This window comes from Oenanthe melanoleuca, chromosome 1 (genome assembly GCF_029582105.1).
Source record: "Oenanthe melanoleuca isolate GR-GAL-2019-014 chromosome 1, OMel1.0, whole genome shotgun sequence".
NCBI lineage: Eukaryota > Metazoa > Chordata > Aves > Passeriformes > Muscicapidae > Oenanthe > Oenanthe melanoleuca.
Window position 1 is genome coordinate 43,026,172 of NC_079333.1, and position 22,900 is coordinate 43,049,071.

The following is a 22,900-nucleotide window of genomic DNA, read 5'->3' on the forward strand; positions in this document are numbered from 1 at the left end:
AGATACACACTGCAGGAAAGACAGGGAGGGGGTATGCTATCTCTGGAACAGCACAGCTCAGATCTGTGAAGCTATTCCATGGGAAGGACGACTAGCTGAGTGAGAGCCTGTGGACAGGCCAGTAAAGCAAAGCAACAGTCCATCCTGATATTCAAGAAGACAAGTACATGTATCAAGATATTTGCTTAGATGAGCTCCAGTGCAAAAAGATGTCATACAGCAGGTAGAAGGAGGGACAGGCTGTAAAGAAGAAATTAAAAAACACCACCTAGGCATGTAGGAGTGGTGTCAGGAAAGCCAAAGATCATCTCCAGCTGCAACTTGCAAGGATGTCAATGGCAACAAGAAGGACTTTTACTGTTAGTAATAGTCTTTATTGTTACTAGCATGCCCTTGCAAGTCTGCTTTCTACCCTACTTTAAACATTAAATCAGTCAATGCATCAATGTCATCATGAGATCTTTAGATGACTGAAGGCAAATATTGCACCCATCCTCAAAAAAGGTAAAAAAAAATCTGGGATACTACAGGGTAATCAATCTCTCTTCTGTCCCTGAGAAAAATCAGGAAGCAAGTCTTCTTGAAAGAAATTCCTAGACATGGGAATGAGAGTGTGATTGTGACTATCAGCATGTAGTCTCCAATGGGTACACCATGGTGTAAATCATGTCTAATTGACCTTGTTGCCTTCTGTAATTAAATAATTGTTTGTGAAAAATAGGAAAGTAGTGGATAACATTTATCTCAACTTTAGAAAGGCATCTGACATGGTCTTTCATGATATTCTTGTATCAAAGTTAGGACATTAGACTGTTTGGACAATTAGAGAGACAAAAAATGGGTTGAACATGTAGGCTCAGATGTAGTGGTTAATGGATTGCATTCTACCTTCAGGCCAGCAAAAATGGAGTATTGCAGGAACTTGTCCTGAGACCTCCACTGCTTAAAAAAACATGCTTCTAATGTTTGTGAATAGTATCAAATTGGGTAGGAGTAGGAGCTAGAGGGATATGGACCAGCTGATATATTGAAGGGCAGGACTGCCATTAGAAAGGTTGGAGAAATAAGCTAAAATAAAACTTTAACAAAGACATGTGCAAGATCCTGCACTTCAGAAGGAAGAGCTCCTTGCAACAACACAGGCTTGTGAACTCCAAGAACTCCTGGCAGTGTCAGGCAGCAAGCTGAAAATGAACCAACAGTGTGCTCTGGCAGCAAAGAGGGCCAACAGCCTAGGCTGTGTTAACAGACTGAAGTTAATTAACAGTAGACTGAAGGATGTGATTAACACTCTTTACTCAGCACTCAGACTGCATCCAGAATACTTCGTTCAGTTTGGGACTCCCCAGTACAACAAACCACTGAAAAACCAGAGCAACTCCAGCAGAAGCCATCAAAATGGTGGTGCCTGGAGCACTTGTCCTGTGAGGAGAGGCTGGGGTATCTGGGTTTGTTCAGCCTGCAGGAGAGATGGCTTTGGGGGAACCTACCAGCAGCTCCCCAGTGCTGCAGCAGAGCCTGTGGGGAGGTCAGTGAGCACACAGGGCCAGGCACTTTACATTTGTTGGACAGCAGAAGGACAAGGGACAAACAGGCACAATTTGATACAAGGGATTCAGACTGGACACTTGAGCACTGGCACAGGCTGCCCACAGAAGATATGCAGTCTCCACCTCTGGGGTTTTTCAAGACTGTATGAAACCCTGAGAGCTTGGTCTGACCTCAGGACCTTCACACAGGATCTGTGAAGCTCTTAAACACATGGTCAGAGAACCTGAGAACCAGCTAACTGGTAATAACATGTAAAATGGCAGTGAGGTAGACCTTGGCTGAATTACAGAAAGACCTAGCTTTCATCAGCTCCAGTAGAAATCTCTAAACAATTATTGTTGAGGCACTAGAGAGTATGAAATCATATATACACCAAAAAGAGAATCACTTAGCCAGACATACATATCGAGTAGAGTTTTTAGTGCTATTAACTACCACATAATCAAGAAAGGATAAGACAGCCTTTCCCAATCAGGACGTCAAGAACTGCACCACAACAGTAAATGAACACTGCTTGTCTGGCAGTAAGCAAGCTGACACTGATAAAAATCACAGAATCAACTAGGTTGGAAAAGACTTTGAAATCACTGAGTCCAACCTATCACATTGATGTGGATTATCCTGATGATCACCCCAGATATGAGAAGTTCTAAACCTCTACTAAGGGCTTCTGAGAATGACAGAGACTGAAAAGTTTGGATACTTTATTTTTATTATCTAGTTATCAAAGCAAAGAGGAGAAACATGCAAAAGACAAAGGCAAGCAGTTAATTACAGTTACCAACTCTTCCATGAAGACTCAGGACATGGTACAGACTGAGAAGTATGAACAAGAACTGCTCATGGTCTTATCAAACCACAAAATGCAGGAAATATAAAGTGGGTAGTCCTGACTATGACACAAAAGAATGCAAGTCAGGTCAAGAGTCATTAAGTGATCTCTTTCCTCAACAGATCCCTGGAATGCAATATAGTAAGATATCAGTACCTTAGAAGTCACACCTGTCTAACCCTAAAACGGCTGAAGTTGGAATAAATGAATGGAAACCTCTGACTACTGCCAACTATGTATCATAAATAACACCACTCAGACAGCTCAACATGCCTGAGATCGCTGAAGTACAGGGTTTCTGAAGGGCCTCTGAGGTCAGGAAAATGGAGAACACTCTTGTTTCTGGGTCAAAGAAGAACTTTCAGAGGACAAAGCCTCAAGAAGTAATAAATTTCCTTCAGCACTCTGAAGTCATGAATGACCATCAGCTGGACAACTGAAAGGACAGAACAGAAGAATATGTCATTGCATAAGAGCAATGTGGGGAGATTTGAGAGTATTCCACTCTTTTAAAAATGGACTACAAAAATTCTCCAGTATCTGAAGGAAGGAGGAGGCCCTGAGAAAAACAGCAGCCTTGTTAAATAGCTTGAACCTGTATTTGTTGCCAAGACTGTGACAATCGGTATTCAGTCAGTCTGCTTCCTTGTGTTATCTACCCATGGAGCATATGCATTCCTAGAATACCACCTGGCACGTTCTGGCTTTCCCCAACACAAGAAGGAATGCCACTTAGTCATACAGGTATATTGGTTTTCTAATTATACAGAAAATTAGCATTTCACTCAATTTTCTTGATTGACACACAGACAGATTGCCTAGTGGGTTTCAAAACATCCCTGGCAGGAAGTGAGATTCAGGAAGAGAAGCATTACTGTGGGATGTGGAACAGGCTGTGATATCATTTTATCTCTTCATTGGAGGAAGAAGCAGAGACCACCATCCACTTCCATAACCACTCTGGAGAGGACTACTGGTTATCAGGGTTTTCTGACCATACCCTGCCATTAGCTAAAGTGTTTGTCTATTAGATTTTAACAGCTGGGCTCACAGACTTTGGCACCTGAAGCCAACCCAGACTGACCTACTGGGGATATGCTATCCACGTGAGCAATCCTGGGAACCCAGCACAATGCTGTACAAGACTCATGCACCAGCCACAAGACAGAGATAGTTACATGCAACTTGCTCATGTGAGCTTTGTCTTCTAACAGTGAGGAGTCTGAGCAAAAATGTTCCCACATCATGCAACATCACAGAATGTCCCCAGATGCAGAAGTAGAAATGATTGAGGCAGAAGAGTGCAGATTTATTCTGCCAGCAGCTGTTGCCAGCTGGACAATGACAACATTAAAAAGGGCAGTTCAGTGGAATATAGCAATTCAAGCAAATCCCCATGAGCAACTGGCAACAGAAGGAATAGTAAACTGAGTAGTGTCAGCTACCAGTTACTCTGGTGTTTACCCAGCTGGCACAGGTCTATGACAGTTAGACCTAATAGTTTAGATTTAATACTTTTCCAAAAGTCAACAGGAACCTTTCAAATACCTGGCAAGCTTATGCAATGATACCATAGATGTAAGTATTTTTAATTGTGGTAGTAACAAGAAGGTAGAATAGAAGACTGTGCACCAGAAATCTTTTTCACAAGCCTCAAATGCATTAGTATCTTGGGAAAGCTAAATGCTTGGATATGGCTGAACAATTCACCTGCTGAGTATGAACTCCTGAGCTGGACATGGCCTTTAAAGCTCACTCAGCCAGCTAGACCTGGAAATCAAGCTCCTACTGGCAGTTCACCTACTACTTGAATGATTCAGAACAATTTCTGGGTGGGTGTAGCTGATCAATGCAGCAGAGACGTGCCAAATGCAGGCTGGGTAGCACAATTCACCCACTGCATGTAATGTCTGAATGAAAAGATGCCTTACACAACATCAGCAAAAGAGAAAAAAGTGAAAAAAAAGTTAAGAGTCTAGAGAAGAGCAGCAGCATTATACAGCTGACCTCAACATTGTGGCTGACATGGTAACATGCAGGCACATATGCTGCATGCCAAGCAGGGGGTGGGCACTGCAAAATATTTTAAATTTCAAGTGAAGTCAATAGAACAAAAGTTAGAATACACTCAATCTCACTCAAGGATTAAAAAAAATCAATAGCTCAAAATTAATAACTCAAGATAGTTCTCCCAGTGTGAAACACAATTTTAATTTGATTCCAGTAATCAGGATCAACTAACTGAATACCTTCTTGAAGCTGGCACTTGAGCAATGGGAAATATTGCTGAAAAAATCACTTTGCTTTTCAACTGCAAACTCATAGTAAATATTCGAGTCCAGGCCTTTAGACTTAGGAGCTCTTTGGTTCAAAGATGAGGGCTGTTGCAAAGGTGGATGAGAAGAGCCCTTGGCTGGAGCATAGGGACAAGAAGGAAAACAAATATGACAGAATCTCTTTAATCCTTGTTGATACTACCCAGGGAGCAGCTTAAGATGGAAGAATTAGCATTGGCAAACAGTGTGAAACAAAAAAGGAGCACCTGGGAGATGGAAAAGCAGCAAGATGGCAAATGGGGTTGATAAAAACAACCATCTCTCATTGAGTGCCACTGCTGTGCCCATGCTGTGCCTCACTATCTCCAGCTGGAGAACAAGAATGACACAAGATGCATCTCAGGCAGAGGAAGAGGATGATAGCTTCCTTTGTCTGTGTGGTTTGCTGGCTCTGTGTCTAAACCTTCACCTTTTTTGTACACACCCACCTTGTCAATGTTGGAGGAAAGAAGCCATGGGAGGAGGCAGATATTGCAGCAGGCAACTGTGAATTATGAACACTAAACAGAAACACCTCCAGGGAAGGTAGGAGTTTCCTGAATCTTCCTTCCACCACTTAATTAAAGCTATGGCAGGGGGTGAAAGAGGAGGAATGAGTTACAAGAAGTTCTAAGGGGGCAGTATATGCAGGATTATAGAGATGAGAAGGAAAATACTCTGTCTTCCTTGAAAATCCCAAACTCTCTCAGCATTTCTGACTTCTACAGTCTAGTTACTACCAGCTAAACAAAGGTATTGATTCAAGGCTCTTCAGCTGCCCATATGTATCTAGGACAAAGAAGGCTCCAATAATGGAATAAGCTGCTGATTATTAAGTTTCAATGAGAGTCCAGGCAGTTTCCAAAATGGCTAATGAACTGTCCCACAAGAATTTGTTCTAATAACCACACTTAAGGTTTGCAGCTCCTTACCTGAATTTGCACTGGTGTGGTGCAAACATGATTACTGCCGCAATGCCTCTAGTTGCATCACCAAGATGAATACAGTATTGATGACGGAAAAGGAACTCAGGACAGATATTTAGCTTAGAAACATGCATAAAATGCATCACTGCTCTGAGAGAAGACACAAGCTAAGTTCATAAAGAGGACAATGACTGTCGTAGTAGGGAAAGAGAAGAGAAAACACAACATTATAAAATGTAGTATATTCATGCATTGTAGTTTGTAAGCATCTTAAAGTATCAGCTTCTTGTATGCTGTCTCATCCCTTTCTCTTCACAAGAAAGACAACAGGCATGAGGGCTGAAGGATACAAGCAAGCAAACTTGGTAAACCTGCCTGGCAAGGCACTGAGACACATGTGAGAGAGAACGAGAGTCAGGAACAAGTGCCACTGCATGGACAGGGAACATGACAAAGAGAGGATGCTCCACCATACTGAGCATTAACTTGATGACTTTCAACCTGATAAACAGCATTTTAAGATACTGTAATGACTCAAAGAGAGGAGGCACGATGGTCAAGCCACTGATGCAATAGCACCAACAATTTGAAAAGACTGGGGTGGGGTTGACTTTAGTACATAAAATCTAAGGAGAGGCTGCAGTGAAAGATGAGTATGGATGACAACAGAAAAAAGGCATATTTTAACAGAAAAAAGGAAATATCATGGAGGAATCTGACATGGTTAGATTACGTTCAAAGAAACAAAAGTCCCAAACTTTTTTCATGATAGAGGGATTACATTTCTAGACATTACAGCTCCAAGGGCAACTTTCTAAATGTAATCCTATCTTCATCAGGGGTGTGTCTGAACACAGATGCATGCTCTGAGTCAGGGTGTGAATTGAGAGGACGTTTTGTACACTGCATTAATTGCCATATGAATTCACTTACAGCTCTAGTTGCACAAATACTTGGAACTACACTGAAACAGTGATAGTACCAAAAAAAGTTTTATTTTCATTTTGCCAGTGTTACCATCTCAACAGCAATGCACAAGTATTTCTGCAGGCCTGCTGTGAGCTGGATAAATGGAGTCATTATGAACTGCTTGTTTTGTTAGAACAGTTTCAAACTTGGGATGAATTCCTCAGTCTGAGCCACTTGGTAATCATACACATTCTTTCATTAATGCATCAAGATGTGTTATTTGGGAACCTTCTGTAATGACTTGAGGAATAAGGCATAAAGAATTCCTGTGCATAGCCATGTGTTTGTTTCAGAAAGCAGAGGGAACTACTTTACAACTAAGAGCCCATAGAAGGAAATTGATGTGCAGAAGCCAATATCCTGAAAAATTCATATCTTGACTTATGGCATATAAACTCTTTTCATACAGAAAAGCCCTGCAGCTCCACAGAGGCAAACAGCAGTTCTAGAAGGGCTATAAACTGCTTTCTTCAGCCTATTGGGAAGGGAATTGAATGCACGTAAACATATGAAATATATGGTATGTTTATGAAAATTAGAAGGGTTTGTATGATTATATACCACTGTGATACTTCATCTCAGTAGTACCCTCCTCCAAGTATCCTGAATTGGGTTGAGATATTTTATTATCTTAAAACATAACACATAGACTGGACAGAAAAGAAGGCAATCTTCCTTTTCTTAGATACTACTACCTTAGAGGTGCTCACACCTGCAGACCAGCTTGTAGTACAAAAGCTTCTAAACTGGGTTAAAGCTTGGTTTGCTCCCTGTACAGCAGCACTGAAGTAGTGGCCAGAGCAATGGAAATAATCTCTTGAACCAGCCAGCATATCTGTTTAGAGTAATTCTTAGAAACCACACTTGGCTATGTCTAAGCCCAACAAAACAAGTAAAATTTCCTCCCTTTGAACTATGACTTACGATTCTCCATTCTTTCCTTTTCATATTTTGTGCATTTCACATAGCACAATCATTCTGCTCCTATCATTCAAAACCAATTCACCTGACAGGTGCTTCTAAGATAAGCAATTATTCCCACTTTCTGTAAGAGAAATACAGTTTTGATAATGAAGATTCATTACTAGATTACTTGATATGTGTACTTACTTTATGGGGACCATACACCAACCCCAATTTCCACATAACTCCTACAGACACCTGTATGAATACCTCAGTGAATGACAGGGAAAATACAGTCCTGGAATGGTGTTTATATAAATGTGGGAGAGAAAACAGCAACAAAGATCCTTCAACCTCCCCCACCATCCAGCTCTTCTGCTAACACTGGCAGTTTAGATCAGTTCCAATTATGGGTCACTAAATAATCTATTAATAAAATAACTGATCTAAGCCAGTTGTGAGATATATATTAAGAACTTTTGCTGTAAATCTGTAAAACACAGGATATGATCATCTAGCCTCTGCTTGCAAGGGCTTAAAAAAAATGAAGAAATGAGATTACTCAAGAACTACAAGAGATTGGGAGATACAATCTCACTGAGGCTGGACCATCTCCACTATATTCACAGACTGCCCAGTACATGTACAGGTGGGATGTTGTGTCTGCTAACATAATCCTAGAATAGTAAACAGGCAAACTGACTGTAGTGAAGTCTACTGATCTTCCTTGTAAAGGACTTAACAGCATTTGTTGTGATGCTGGCATGTGAAATCACACAAGAACAAACTCAAAATCTGAATCAGATATCAATATTAATTTTATTGGCTGAAATCAACAATCAACTTTATATTAGCATGCAATTTAGGTATGCTGTTTTTCTCCCCAAAGCAGTTTCATTGCTGTCTGTTGCAATTCAGTCCTCGAACTACTGTTGCTGTCTCTGCTCCTTTTAATGACTTGATGCTGTCATTTTATTCCATGTTCAAGGCTGCTGGCTCACTGCCATATAGCCAGCATTCCTAATATTCATGCATTGATTAAATGGTAACCTAAAGTGGCCTAGATAATAGATTTGATAGGATCATTTATGAATATGGAGGAAAGGATGTAAGAACTAAGAGAGGCAAAAAGTGACATTAGCCTATAGGAAGTTCATGAGAGGATCTTGATGTATGCATCCCAGAGGGAAAGAAGGAACACTGATCTCAGAAAAAAATAATTGGAATAAATTTATTCAAATCCAAACAATGTCACATTACCCTAACAAAACAAAACAAAACTAAAGGGACTCTTCCACAAATAACACTATTTCTCTCACATGCTTCCTTCATCCTTCCTCACTGATAAACAAAGAGTTTAAGACTGTGGGCAACTAATACATCTGTAAAAAAGGGCAGCTGCTGTGAAGCTGATAGGCTAATGAAAAGGACAGAGGCAATTTCTTGTATCTACCTCCACTTCCTTCCACTAATAAAAAAAAAAGACAGTACAATGGATCAGAGAAGGCTGTCATAGAATCATAAAGTCGTTTAGGTTGGAAAAGACTTCTCAGATCAAGTCCAACTGTTAACCCAGCCAAGTTCACCAGCAAACCATGTCCCTGCCTGCCACATCCACATGTCTTTTCAGTATCTCCAGGGATGGTGATACAACCACTTCCCTGGGCAGCCTGTTCCAATGCTTAATAACCTCTTCCATGACGAATTTTTTCCTAATATCCAATTTAAACCTTCCCTGGTGCAACTTTATGCCGTTTCCTCTTGTCCTATCACTTGTTATCTAGGAGAACAGGCTGACCCCCCCCAGCTCCCCCCTCCTTTCAGGCAGCTGCAGAGTGATGGGTCCCCCCTGAGCCTCCTTTTCTCCAGGCTAAACACCCCCAGCTCCCTCAGCTGCTCCTTACAGCACTTGTGCTCCAGAGCCTTCCCCAGCTCCGTGTCCCTTCTCTGGACACGCTCCAGCCCCTCAATGTCTTTCTTGCAGTGAGGGGCCCAGAACTGAGCACAGGATTGGAGCTGTGGCCTCAGCAGTGCCCAGTGCAGGGGGACGGTCACTGCCCTGCTCCTGCTGCCACACCACTGCTGATCCAGGCAGGATGCCATCGGCCTTCTTGGCCACCTGGGCACACCTGGATCATGTTCAGCTGCTGTTTGCCAGCACCCTCAGGTGCTTTTCTGCCAAGCAGCTTTCCAGCCACTGCCCCCAGCCTGTAGGGCTGCCTTTTGTGACCCCAGTGCAGGACCAGGCACTTGGCCTTGTTGAACCTCATGCAATTGGTTTTTACCCATCAATCCAGCCTGTCCACATCTCTTTGCAGTGCCTTCCTGCCCTCCAGCAGATCAACACACCCACTCTTCATCCAGATCAATGAAGACAGTAAACAGGACTGGGCTCAACACAGAACCCTCAGTTACACCTCTAGTGACCAGCCCCCAGCTGAATGTAATTCCATTCCCCACCACTCTCTTAGCCCAGCCACCCAGATAGTCTTTTACCCAGTGAGTAGCCAGTTTCTCCAGGAGAATGCTGTGGAAAATGGTGTCAAAGGCTTTTTTTGTACTAAAATCCAGGTAGACAGTATCTTTTTCCTCATCCACTAAGCAGATCATCTTGCTTTAGAAGGAGATCAGGTTAGTCAAGCAAATCCTTGGCAATGAAGAGGAGGTCCCTATTATTCCACATTATGTGAAGCAATACTGGGCAACCAAAGAGAAGTTGGCAGTGGCATGGAATTATGAACATAAGTCATCGCATGTTCTGACATCGGCAATTTTGATTTAAACTCTGATGAGAGCAAGAGCCTGAGTCACTCTGGGAGCACATCAACAGGAGCAGCTCTGAGCAGACTCAGAGACAATGTACCTGCAAGTGCAGGAGTGAAGCAATACCTCTCATAATCCAAGTTACTGAACCAGTTGACAAGGTGCTGCTGTGGAAGTGGTTCACTGCACAAGTGTACTGCAGAATTGCCTAAAAGCAGCAGAGCAGGAGCTACCATGTCAAGGACCATACAAAAGCAAAATAAAGACACAGCCCATAATATAAAGAGCTAGTTGATCTTAACTTTTAAAAGTTTTTGTTGTTTGTTACAGTCTTTGCTCAAACCTTTGTGATGGTGATCCATATTTTTTATTTCATTTTACGCAATTCACTTTTTATTTACCTGGCATCCACATATACTATTCCAAGAACATCTAAAAATCTGCATTAATTATGCAAGACAGATGTCAAACTGTTACTTGACTGCTTTGTCAAGTCAGCTTTGTATGCACAGGACTTTGCTGACAAAAGCAATTTTGTTTCACTCAGGATATAAGCTTAAAGCACAGCAGCTCCAGGGATATTTACACCATAGCTTCGCTACAAATTCAGCAGCAGCGGTGTACTCATCTATGGAAAGTGATTTTCTGTTGATACTGGATTATCAGCTAATCTTTTTCAACAGATTTTTACCTGACACTCAGACAGTTCTGAACTATGGCTACATCAATGTTATCAAAGTGTGATGGAATGGATCTTGGAAAAAATTTATTATACAGCTAGTGTTTTAATAGCTTGTCATCTTTCATCTGATCATTTCTACCAGGATAATCAATATCCATTTCCTCCCATTGACCTCACGTTTTAAATAAGTTTTAAATAAGTTTTCCTTACCATTACATTAAAAAAGAGACAAGTTATAGTTGCAGCAATCCTAACCTGTTTGTTACATAACATTTCCAGAGTCTTGTGCAAAGACTCATATTCATAACATTTTACAGTACCTACCTTCTGCATTAAGATGCATGGTTTCCAGAGGTCCAATAAATGCATATCGCATCCCCAATCCATCAGACATCACAAGGTCTAGATCGGTAGGAGATATTACTCCTTCCTAAGCAGCAAAAATACAACAGGAAGGAAGACTGGTGAATGTTTGCTTTTAATGCAAAATTTCCAATTTTTGTATATAATTAAAAAATTAGGGAAGCAATAAAAACTAAGGCTAGAAATAGCAGTAAAGATTGCAAAGGGAAAAACACAACTGTTTGCCAGAAATATCCATGTATTGTGCAAGCCTTCCTATGGGTCAGCATAGGCAGTCATTTGTATCTCTAGGACTGTACTTCATAGTCCCAGAAACTGGGAATTGGAGAAGAAAGCAAGCATGACACTCTTAATAGCACATGGGCAAAAGAGTTTAATATCAAATCCAAGTACCATACCAACCCTTTTAAATACAGGAATTTTGGCTAAATGTTACATCTCCCTTCATATTCTTTTAGTTCTGGATTTTTACACAGAGTCCCAATTAGCAGAATGGCAGTGCACCAGTGGGTACTGCTCCTGAGGCCACCTGCAAAAAAGGCTGGGTCTGAACATGCAGGCAATGCAGTTGCCACTCCCTCCCACAAAACTCACCAAACATTCAAAATACCCAGCCTCAACCTGCCCAGGGTTCTCAAGTTCATTGCCAGCCTCACATCTCAAGAGCTGGCAGGATATGAAGCAAGCAAAATGAAGCATTTCTCGTGTTAAAAGTTGAGCATTGCTATTCCACCCACATGCAGCACTTACAAGAAAGCCAATGTCTCCATCAGGTTGGGGCAAGCACAGAAAGGCTTGTAAAAATTATTTACAGCTCTTTACCTGGACATATTTACTTGAGAAGGATACTATTTATTACATGAGGTAGTTTTCCACCTACTAGAAAGATACGAATTAATGAAGACTTGTTCTAACCGCTTTCATCAGATAAAGCTTGGTTTCAAGAACTTGTCCTCTTTATTCTCAGAGACATGAAAACATTTCCTTCTGGGTAGGAAGGTTGAAGAGATGCTGAACTGCTTCTAATTATGTTTTCACCCTGAGGTGCTTGGCCTACTCAGTGCCCCTTCCTTAACAAGCCCCTTTAAGCTTCAGAATACTCATACTCATTTACTCATTTGCTTGGACAAAACCACATAATTTTCTTTTAAATTTGTCTCTTGTAGGCCCTGTTTGAATGTCCCTTTGTATCGCACAGTCATGGGCACGCAGGACAGCTCTTCTGATCTGCAGTAGACACTGACATCTGAGCTAGACATCTAGACTCTCTCTGTAATCACCAGGAAGAAAAAGGAGATCAGCATCCTAAAGCAGGCATCTAGAGTAGGAAAGATGAGTTGTGTCCTAGAAGGGCCTAATTCTCCTCACTGATTGAAAGATGAGTAAGAAGGTTAGATATCACTGCCGACATTTTTGATATCCCATCTTAAATGAGCTGAACCTCACCCACAGTGTCTTCCTGTGTCCATCACTCACATAATCTACTACTACTTTAAAAGAAACTTAAAAGCCACAAATCAACATAACTACTACAGCTGGCCACAGACATCGAGTTTCATCATCTCAGGATTAAACTGAGACTTCTATAAGACAACCTCAAGACTCAACCTGTTAGTAGGCATTGTTCCTATCATAACCAAGCCTGGCTGAATCCCTGTTGCAGAACTCTATCTTGAAAAAGTGACATAATTATTAAGATGTATATACCATATAAGGAACACTGTTTTAACTATTAGCCATAAATTGGCAGGGACAAGAAATCATTATTTTCTTCAAATTAAAGGTAAAGCATAGACATGATAAAGTAACTCATCTAGAGGCAGATAGAAAGGTCTGCATAAAGACAGGACTAAACAAAAACGTCAGACAGAATTGAGATAACAGACCAGCATCAGGGTAACTAACACAGGCACAGTTCTGTTAAAGCTTTTTCCCCTGACATGGCAACACAACTTCTCTGAACAACATCAGCAAAGTCAACAAAAGTGTTCTTCTGTTGGGAGTGCTTCATCCAAACAATGAGTTGTGCTGGTAAAGCTCTGCTTGATGAGTGGTCCCCCCCTGCTCCCCCCCGTTTGACATTGATTTGTGGACAAAAGACTAATCACAAATTCCAGACAAGCATTTGAACCACAGCAGCAGTTAAAAAACTGTAAACATAATGTTAAAAGAGTTAACTGGCTCCTGAAGCACTTCAGAATCATTGCAAATTAATTTCCAAATTAATAACTTTCTTTGGATACCATAGCTCTCAGTTATTATACTGATATTTGAAGACCTGGTGCCCTCAGAATCATGAGATGAGTACTTTGCTCTTGGCCTTTTGACTATAGCTACAATTCGATGTTTACAGCTGCTGAAAGGCAAAAATTGTTGCTACCAGAAGGAAACCATGACAGATCCCTTCAACTGAGGGATACAGTGTTCTATACAAATAAGCTCAGCTTCTTCCTGTTAAAAAGACCTTTCTAAAGGAAAGCTTTTTACTTCTCTTCATAAATTAAGAATACATAAATGATAAACAAGTTAGACCTTCCTACCCTAGGGAATAATCCTCCTCCCATTTATGATAAGGAGATCATAAGTTGGTGGAATGATTCACCAGGCTGCAAGGTCAGCAAGGTGTCTTCCACAAGGATTGGTGTTTATGCAAAGAACTAAACAAGAAAGAGCTCCTATCCGGTTTCACTAAGTGTAGGTGTGAATTAATCTTCCCAAGGGGATTTTTTATCCTGGATTACCCTTCTGGTAAACCTCTGCCTCCAGCACTTGCCAGAGGGAAGAGGAAGCATGTTAAGAGTTCAGTAGAAGCTCTGAGCGCTACAAAATTAAGACTTAAAATAAATTCCACCAAAATCCTCAGTGATCCCAATGGCCAGTCAAATTGCAAAACCTAGACTATCTCAGAATCCTCCACACTTCTTATGACAACATTTCTGTACCACAATCTCATTTTCCTAGAGATTTTAACCTCCAGTGATACCACAGGATTATCCTATTGAGCCCTTGGTACTTTATGAGTGCTTCTCCCTATGCAGGACCCTTTTCACCTTTCCAGAAACCTGTGGTGGTTCTGCAGTCTCCAGCATTAGGCTCTGACCCAACCTGCTTGGTTTCAATCAGCAGTCTTTCTTTCCATTTCTGAGTCACACTCACATCACAACTTCTGTCACAGACTTGGTTTGTAATTATACCAAATGTAATGGCCAAAAAACATCACAATCTTACTTTTTCTGATCCTACCAATTCACCCCATTCTCCTACTCACTCCAGTCTATTATAGAGTTATTTTGGACTTTACTGCCACATACCACATACTTTCTGTTTCCAAATCTGCCACTTCATTGTCTGTATTTCCCAAATCCAGTATTCTTTTTTTTTCTGATTGCCACTAATATATGCATTCTGTCTCAGCAGTACTTTGTACACCTCCTTTTCATTATCATTTCATTCAAGTCCTTTCTATCCACACCCTGATGAGATCTTTTTCCAGTCCTATCTTTCTGAGCATATGACTTTTCTCCTATATCCCTCTACATCTTTCCATTTCATAATGTTTAGGAAACTTGTTGTCCTACACACTTCACACCTCCTTGCTTTTTTGGCCTTTATCTTCCTTCTTCCATGTCACCCTCACTTACCTCACCCAGTAAGAAACACTTAGTATCAACACTATTTTTCTTCTTGTCCCCTTAAACTTTGTTTTTATGATATTTCCTCTTTTATGAGGCATTGTAACTAAATGCTTGATTCTATACCTTATCTTCAATCTTTTGGAAAAGTCCTCTGAATAACACTGTAATATAATTAATAGTAAGAAATTTGGACTTTAAAAGTCTTGCCAGCATTTAAAGTCTGCTAAGAAAGGAGATGTACATAAATTAATGATTGAAGCCAATGCACTTGACTGCCACAAAAACAAACTAAAATGGACATATAGCCAAACCATGACTTTATTTTCCAAAGCAAACAATATTAACAAAAATTGAAGAGCTACCCATTCTTTTCATGTTTTACAATCACTACAACATAAAAGAAAATCCTCTTTTAAAGAAAAAAGACCACATTATGACAGTATTAAAATCTTATACAGAGCTAAGTAGAGGACTTACACAATCCATCCATGTTTTAACATGTTCCTAAAAGCAGCTGAAACTCCTAAATTATATCAAGGTTATGCTCCACTTGCTATCTCCACTGCTGTATTTTATGACCTCCTTGCAAATCCCAGGTGATGCTTAGGAAAATATTTCAAAAAGGTAAGATTTCACTCAGTGATCCACAGTTAAATGACAATCGTAGCTACTTGGAGTAAGGCTTGAGACTTCTGAACTGAAGCGTTGGTGAAACTGTTTGGTTGTAATTTCTGGATTATGTTAATCACAATTTTACCTTCGGAACAAGTTATGAACAAAATCAGACACACCAGTAACCACTGCCAAGGGAGATGTGACAAAGTAAATAAATGGTAACAGATAATAACAAAGAATGCAGTTTCAGGTATTTTTCCTGTTACTGGCTAAAGGTTGTTCTAATGGTTCCAAACTGGTAATATAAAAATTTAGGGTTGATAAGAGAAGAATAAGGATCTTCAACCTCAACATCTCACAGTATTCTCTTACTCTTATCATTATCAGCTTTGCAACATTTTTACCAGAGCCCTAAGAATTGAATACATAAATAAGAAACCTACATGAATGCCAGTCTCAGACAGGCTTCAAGGTCCTACAGAAAGTTCACAGATGACCTTAAAGAGACAGATGGAAGTGCTTCCATTATCTGCTTTAGCATGGAATAAATGTGGAGCAGGAGATAGAGGTACCTGATACAAAAATTTCCTGCCAAAAACACCTCCACTGCCCAAATGCTTGTGACTTGCAAGTCAAAGCAATCTTTGAAAAGACATCTTGTCACAAAAAGACCAACTCAGACCCAAAATAAAACATCTCTTTGTAGCCCTCTTGCCTCAAAGCAAGTTGCTCAAATTACATCTTTTAGAGCCATAAATTAATCCATGGTCTTTGCTTCTATGTTTTTGTAAAGTCAAACTTCTGCATTCTGTAATCTACATTCCTAATTATCCACATAAGTAAAGTTCTCAGCATTCAACTGTGCATCTCCAAATGAGTTTTCTTTCTCTTACTGTCCTCCAGATTGGATCTCAACTTAATTTTTTACGACTTTGCCACCACATTTTCCACTTCCACATTCAGTCCAGTCCTGCATTCACAGCACTTGTTTTGTGCCCAGCTGTAAAATCCCAGCCTCCCTGCTGGGAACCCCACCACTTTTGGCAAAAACAAACTGTATCCCCCTACTCAGGTTTCTCATTGCTATTTTAAGCCCTTTGCTCTGAATTATGCTTCTCTCTGTATTCTGGCATCTATGCCATATGTAATTTGAGCACCATGTGGAGTCTTGAGCCTGCACCCAATGTGCTGGCAGAGCTTTACCCCAGATTTCTGGCTGTGTTAAAAGTGTGTTCTACTCTTGGACCCACATGGCAAAAGTCAGTGAGCCCCACACAACATTCAGCAAGCACATATCTTTATCATATTTCTTTCTACACAGCCACATCTTTACTTCCATTCTCTGTATCAGAGCCTTTCTCCCATCACGATTCCCCACCCATGTTCATCCATCCCAACACAGCACTGCTAAAGAAAAGAAAATGACTGGCAGGTTGTCCATTTCCCAGATAGATTTGGGAACTAAAACATATTCTGCAAGCTATTATTATAAAGTTTTCAAGATAAATGCTGTAAGTACAGCTGTACTGCATGTCTGTCCTACCACCAATGACTTTAACAGCACATAGTAGGTCTACTGGAGAAAATTCCATTAGTTTCTTTAACAAAATAAGCTCAACTGACTGAAAAAAAAACCCAAACCAACCAACCAACCAACAAAAACAACACAACCACCCCCTAGTGCTTCTCAGAGTAATGAAAACATTTGTTCAAGATGTTACCAATGCGAATTAAACTTGATTTTTAAAAGTTTCTCAAAGACAGTGTTGGGAGATTGATGTTTTCAACATTAAGAACTGGAAAGTGACTTCACTATCAGAAGCAAGAATTATGTTTCTCCATTTGGAAAGTGGAATATAACAAAAAAACATGACTTACAATAAAAATTACTAAGTTGGCAGCACAACAGTAAAAACACACAAACTGCCCCAGGCCTGCAGTTCTCACCTATCTGCAGTGATTCTCCTCCCATCAAAGGCACTGTGCAGCCTGAAGTCACACAGCTGAAACCTACACCTTTGACAGCTGCTACTGTTCAGGCTTCTGGAATGGAAAAACGGCCCCCAAAGTTGTTACTGTTTAAATGTGTATTTGGCTAAAATGCAATAAAATTATACAAGAACAGAACAACTTGGAAATTGATTTACAGCAAAAGCAGCTTTCTTTATCTGGCAATCCTTCAAGCACTATTTTATTACTATTTACATAAACACCACTGCCACAAAAAGCATCCATACAACAGGTTAATACTAAAGGTTTGCTCTGTACTTTCTTTCCAACAGCAGCCCACAAAGTGTTCTTAAATTCCTTCCACAGCAAGACCAAAGAATGCCACTTTCAGGGATATGTACTGTATTGCCTCAGCTCCCAGCAGTCCAGTCTTTGAGACTGAAGCTGGATGTTGCTTCTACACAGTTCAATATGAATGTGTCTAAATGATCCCTGGATCCATTCCATTTTTGCAGTATTATGCTAGATAGTATATAAAAAGGTGCTTAAATTAGTATTTAATCAACTTCTTATTTCAGTTTTGTGATCCTCAGGTAAGCTCCATTTCTTCTCCAAAGTCTGTGTTATTCATTTACCCTTACCTCCTTCAAAAATCTTGTTCTTATCATGACTTATTTTATATCAAATCTCTTCCTTTCAAGGAAAGGTTACACTGTGGGAACCTCTTTTAATAATGAATGATGCAGTTGAGCTACCTTTTTCCTCATTAATTTAACTTTCCTTTCTCATGATTTTTAATAGTTGTTTTTACATTTTAATTCTCAAATATATTTTTTCACCAGTGTTCTTATGGTTTCAAAAATAATTTAGAGGCTAATTTGGATAGGGCCAGACTGGTCAGTGGCATCCAGAAACAGGACAAGGGGCAACAGGCACAAACTATAAACTCAGAAAGTTACATCTGAATAGGAAGAAAAAAACTCTTTACTGTGAGGGTGACAGAGCACTAGAACAGGCTGCCCAATAAGAATGAATATTCTCCTCTGAAGTTATTCAAAACCCACTGAGACATGATCCTGTGCAACCTGCTGTAGTAGGGGGCTGGGATAGATGATCTCCAGAGGTCCCTTCCAACCCAAACTATTCTGTGATTGTATGCTACTGTCTTTTCTATCCTATATTTTCCAACATGACTACAGCTTCCTGAAGGTGTTTTTCTTATCATAAAACATGAGACTCTGTATTAAAAGTTTAACGACAGAGCCATTTTAAACACATGTTTAAAATGTGTTTAAAACTGTCACAACACTGTTTTACTTATTGTTATTCACCACTTCCTTTATATTGCTGTATTATGTCACTAGTGAAAGCCAGGTACAGGTAAGCAAAGTTACTTCAGCAACTATGTTTAAACACTTATTTGAAAAGAGTTGCTTTGTTTACAGTAATATTCCCTTAGTTTTATATCTTTACCTCTATTTGTGTGCATGGTTGTTTTAAACAGCTTGAAAAATCAAAACATTCCACAACAAAAAAGTAAGTCCTATTAAAACCCAGTTGAAACTCTTCTCAAGAGAATAGCAACAGATTCATAACTCAGCTCCTGCTGCTGAAAGACCAGACTTTTCAGCACAGAACAGCTAACTGTGGGAAAAGCTAAAGGCACACAAACAATGATTCTCAGCTAGAAGTCTGAGTGGGCAGGAGGAGGAGAAATCTGTCTTTACCTACAAGTATCAAGTAACAGTTGAACCTATGAGTACAGTTCCTGAAAGGCCAAAGAGAAAACCATTTAAAATATTTTCATGACCACTGTACAGTAGGCCAAAAACACTAGAAAAAAAAAAAAAAACAAACAGGAAATTATGAGAAGCCTACAAAAAGAAAAATTTATATGCTGATTCCTGTGCTTTTAAAATTATTCTTTTGATTGCTTTGAAAATAACAGCATTCTGAAAAAAGAAAGCAGGATAAAGAATAATTTTTACCATCAAATATTACCTTACTGGGCTTAATTTACATTTAAATATACACTTTATGTTCATAAGGGACAGCTGAACAAAGATGATACAAATTTAAAAGATGTTTAAATATACAATCTCACTTATCACATCTGACCAAGTACTGAAAAAAGATATACATACACCCACAAGTCTCCAGGCTTCACTGATCACTGCATACTGTAGCCGGTTCAGAACAAACCCCTCGATTTCTCTGTTCAGTTTGACAGGAGACTGACCAATCTTCTTCATCAGGGCATAGGTTCTCTCTGTTGTAGAAGCATCTGTTTCTGGGTGAGGAACAATTTCAACCAATGGCACAAAGTAAGGTGGATTTACCTCAAGAAGAAACACAAAAGAAGAACATCAGCCACCAACAGAACAAGTTAATATAAAGTTATAGCCGGAACTAGCTTGGATAATTTCCGGTGAACACTGCAAGCCTTGAAAGACTTCAGACCTTGAAAGATTTCACCAATCCAATAAAAGCTGGTGCATAAGTTCAAATTAAAAAAAATAATTAAGCTTGCACTAAATCAAACTCTGTTTAACCCCAGCAAAATTCATGGAGCTACACCAGAGATGACAGCACTCAAACAGTACTAGAAGACTTTATTCTGACTTGAGGAACTGTTTGCTTAATATTCAGGCTGCTTGTTGTTCTAAGACATATAATCGCCACCTGCCTTTCCAAATTAAGCTAGGCATTTCCTTTTAGACAGTCAGGAACTTTATAACAAAAGTATTGCTAAACACCACCTGTAAGATGCAACACTTAACAGATAAGCAGCTACTGACCCAAGCTGGTAAATATATGCTAAAAATAGTAACAGATATCACATAAAACATACTTTGAAAATGTTGCAGAACAGGCTGCCTTCAAACACTGTACTTAGAAAAAAATTAATTACCTTTCCCTGACTCTTCCCAAATGTAATTTCTCATCAAGTCAAGACTTTTGTGTTATGCATTTTTGAAGTAAAAAACAAAAAATCCTAAAGAACATCCTGGAAAGTTCTTCAGGTCATAGTGTTACAGACAGTAATGCTGCATGCATGCTCTTTCCAAAGTAGCAGTCCTTCAGCTGTACTCTTAAAGGTGGTAAATTCAGCTCTCCATCTAGTTCCAGGCAATAGAACGAGCTAACATAATAAATTACTACCAGGAACAACACTGATATTTAAAGGATGGTAAGGTAATTAAATACCAGTTCTTTTATCATGTTCCCTTACAGTCAACTACTCTTACTGTGCTCCTGTAAATGCAAATACAGGATTTAGTCCCAGGAACATGCAAGTAGCCTTTCCTCCCTTCCTGTTCTTTCTTTTCAGTATTTACATGGTTCCCTTTCCTGCAGGGTCTGGCATCTGCCCTAACTACTGATGTAACACACTTCATTCTTGTTAGAGGGCCTTGTGTCCCAGCACAGGCTCTCTCACATCAGTACCTTTGGCAGTGCCCCACCAATGCTGAGAACAGTGTGGTGGATGGACACCATCCAGTGGTGCCAGGCAATTGAGCAAGACCCAAAACACTGCAAGCACCAAGAAATTCTCTGAGGCTTTTCAACCCTAAAATATATTACAGGATCCAATCAGAAAGAGGACAAGTTAATTGTTGAGAGAGACTAAGGGTATTAAAAATTTCTTCAAAGATTAGTGTTGACAGTGATCTTATTGAAGTATTCCATTTCATGAACTTGGCACAGGGAGCATATGGGTGTGTTCATGAGCACACTGAGAAGACACAGGGAGACAATTTTTCAGGAGTGAGATAATAGATATTGGTAAAAACTGAAAGTTGTAGAACATAGATGAAATAGGGAATCTATTTCTAAACAGATTCTTAAAAAAAAGTTTCTAAAAATTAGAAGTATTTCAGGGAACAGAAAGTCACCTTAGTGTAACAAACTGACAGCTAAGAAAGGAGATGACAAAGAAAACACCAAAAATAATTAAGTTATACAAAAGCTGTCAACAAACATAAATATTAATTGTAATGGACCAGTAATAAGATGGGAACAAAAATTAGAAGACACAAATAATGTTTAACAGGAGTAGTGGAGTTAAGAAAATAATCTGAGAGAGTTTAATGCAGTTTTAAAGCTATTTGATTGCAAGGTTTCCTGTATAACAGGGGACCTCATTCAATGTCACAGTTTCCTCTAGCTCCATATTTCTAGTTGTGTGGCCTAGCAGGCATATACAGTAAATGAGAAGAGAACCACCCTCAGCAGAACTCTACTGATCCACTGCCTGAAACTGCTTTCAGAGAACAGCTGTACTGTTTTGTATTGCAAGTATTGTGTGCATTTCTATCATACAGCTGTGCTGTGGGATTTTTTTTTTTCTAATTACTGAACCATGTTAAGCAAAGGGATGAGCTGCTTCTGCCCTTTGGGCACTTCATTTCATTTAACCTCAACACCCTCACCCATGCCAGAGGCTCTACAATTTAAGCTTTTAATTTTTCTGGTATATCAAATTCCACACTTGTTTTCAGTGTCTTGCAGAGCTGCTTGCTTCCTGCAGCCATCAAATTCGACTATTGTGTTCAAGATCTTAGTAAAAAATAAAACAAAATGAAAAAAAAAAAGCCAACTACTACTACTACAAAGCAAGTGTGTTTCCCAGTGCAGATACAGAAAGGCCCCTGGAAAAGTACACTGGTTTACTGGTACACTCAGTATAGCTGAGATTACTAAGAAAAGAGTCTCATTTGGAGAAAAAACCATTCTGCAATACCATTCTGGAACAATCAGACATTTTAAGGTACTCCAGAGCATTCACTTTGACAAAATTCATATCTTTACAACAGAAATGTAGAAAATGTTTATGCACAGACTAACTACCTTTCCAGACCTGATAAAACCTGTTTTCAGGAGTGGCTCCTACAAAGACTGCAGTTCAGACTAAACAAAGTCAACTGGTACAAACCAACTTGGGAAAACAGTAAGAAAGAGTACAGTAAAATCAGAGACTGACAAACAGTCAGGCAGCCATGAAGTGGTTAAAAAAAATTGTATATTTACTTAATATAGAAATGTTAAAAAGACATTATCTCTTCTCTTGCACTAGAAATAAGAGATAAGGAACTATTGAATTTTAAACTGGAGAAAGGCTAGATCTAGGCACAGATACATATTCTGGAATTTGACTTTTTTATAATTAAAAGGGCTTGAAAACTTATACAGAAACAAACCAAAGCAAGCCTTTTGCTCCCCAGGTAACTCAAGGAACAATGGTGGTGGTGGAGAGGTGTCAGAAAGGCACTGACCAAATGCTCTGACACTACAGCATTAGGCTACAGGTAGCTGTAGAGACACTACAGTAAAGTAGTGCTGTATTTTAGTATGTATTTAGCATGCTCAGGGAATTGACACTTACTTTACACTCT

The 22,900-nt window shown here is 39.6% G+C and overlaps 1 protein-coding gene across 1 annotated transcript in view; it reads right to left on the bottom strand.

Moving 5' to 3' along the window:
* The window catches only part of CRYL1 (crystallin lambda 1), a 49,810-nt gene that overhangs the window by 4,820 nt on the left and 22,090 nt on the right, over positions 1 to 22,900 (bottom strand). The window contains exons 5-6 of the mRNA XM_056515487.1: positions 19,649 to 19,843; positions 11,266 to 11,371 (exon numbers count right to left, since the gene is read on the bottom strand). Coding sequence (XP_056371462.1) covers positions 11,266 to 11,371; positions 19,649 to 19,843 — 301 coding nt within the window. The remainder of the gene's footprint in view (positions 1 to 11,265; positions 11,372 to 19,648; positions 19,844 to 22,900) is intronic.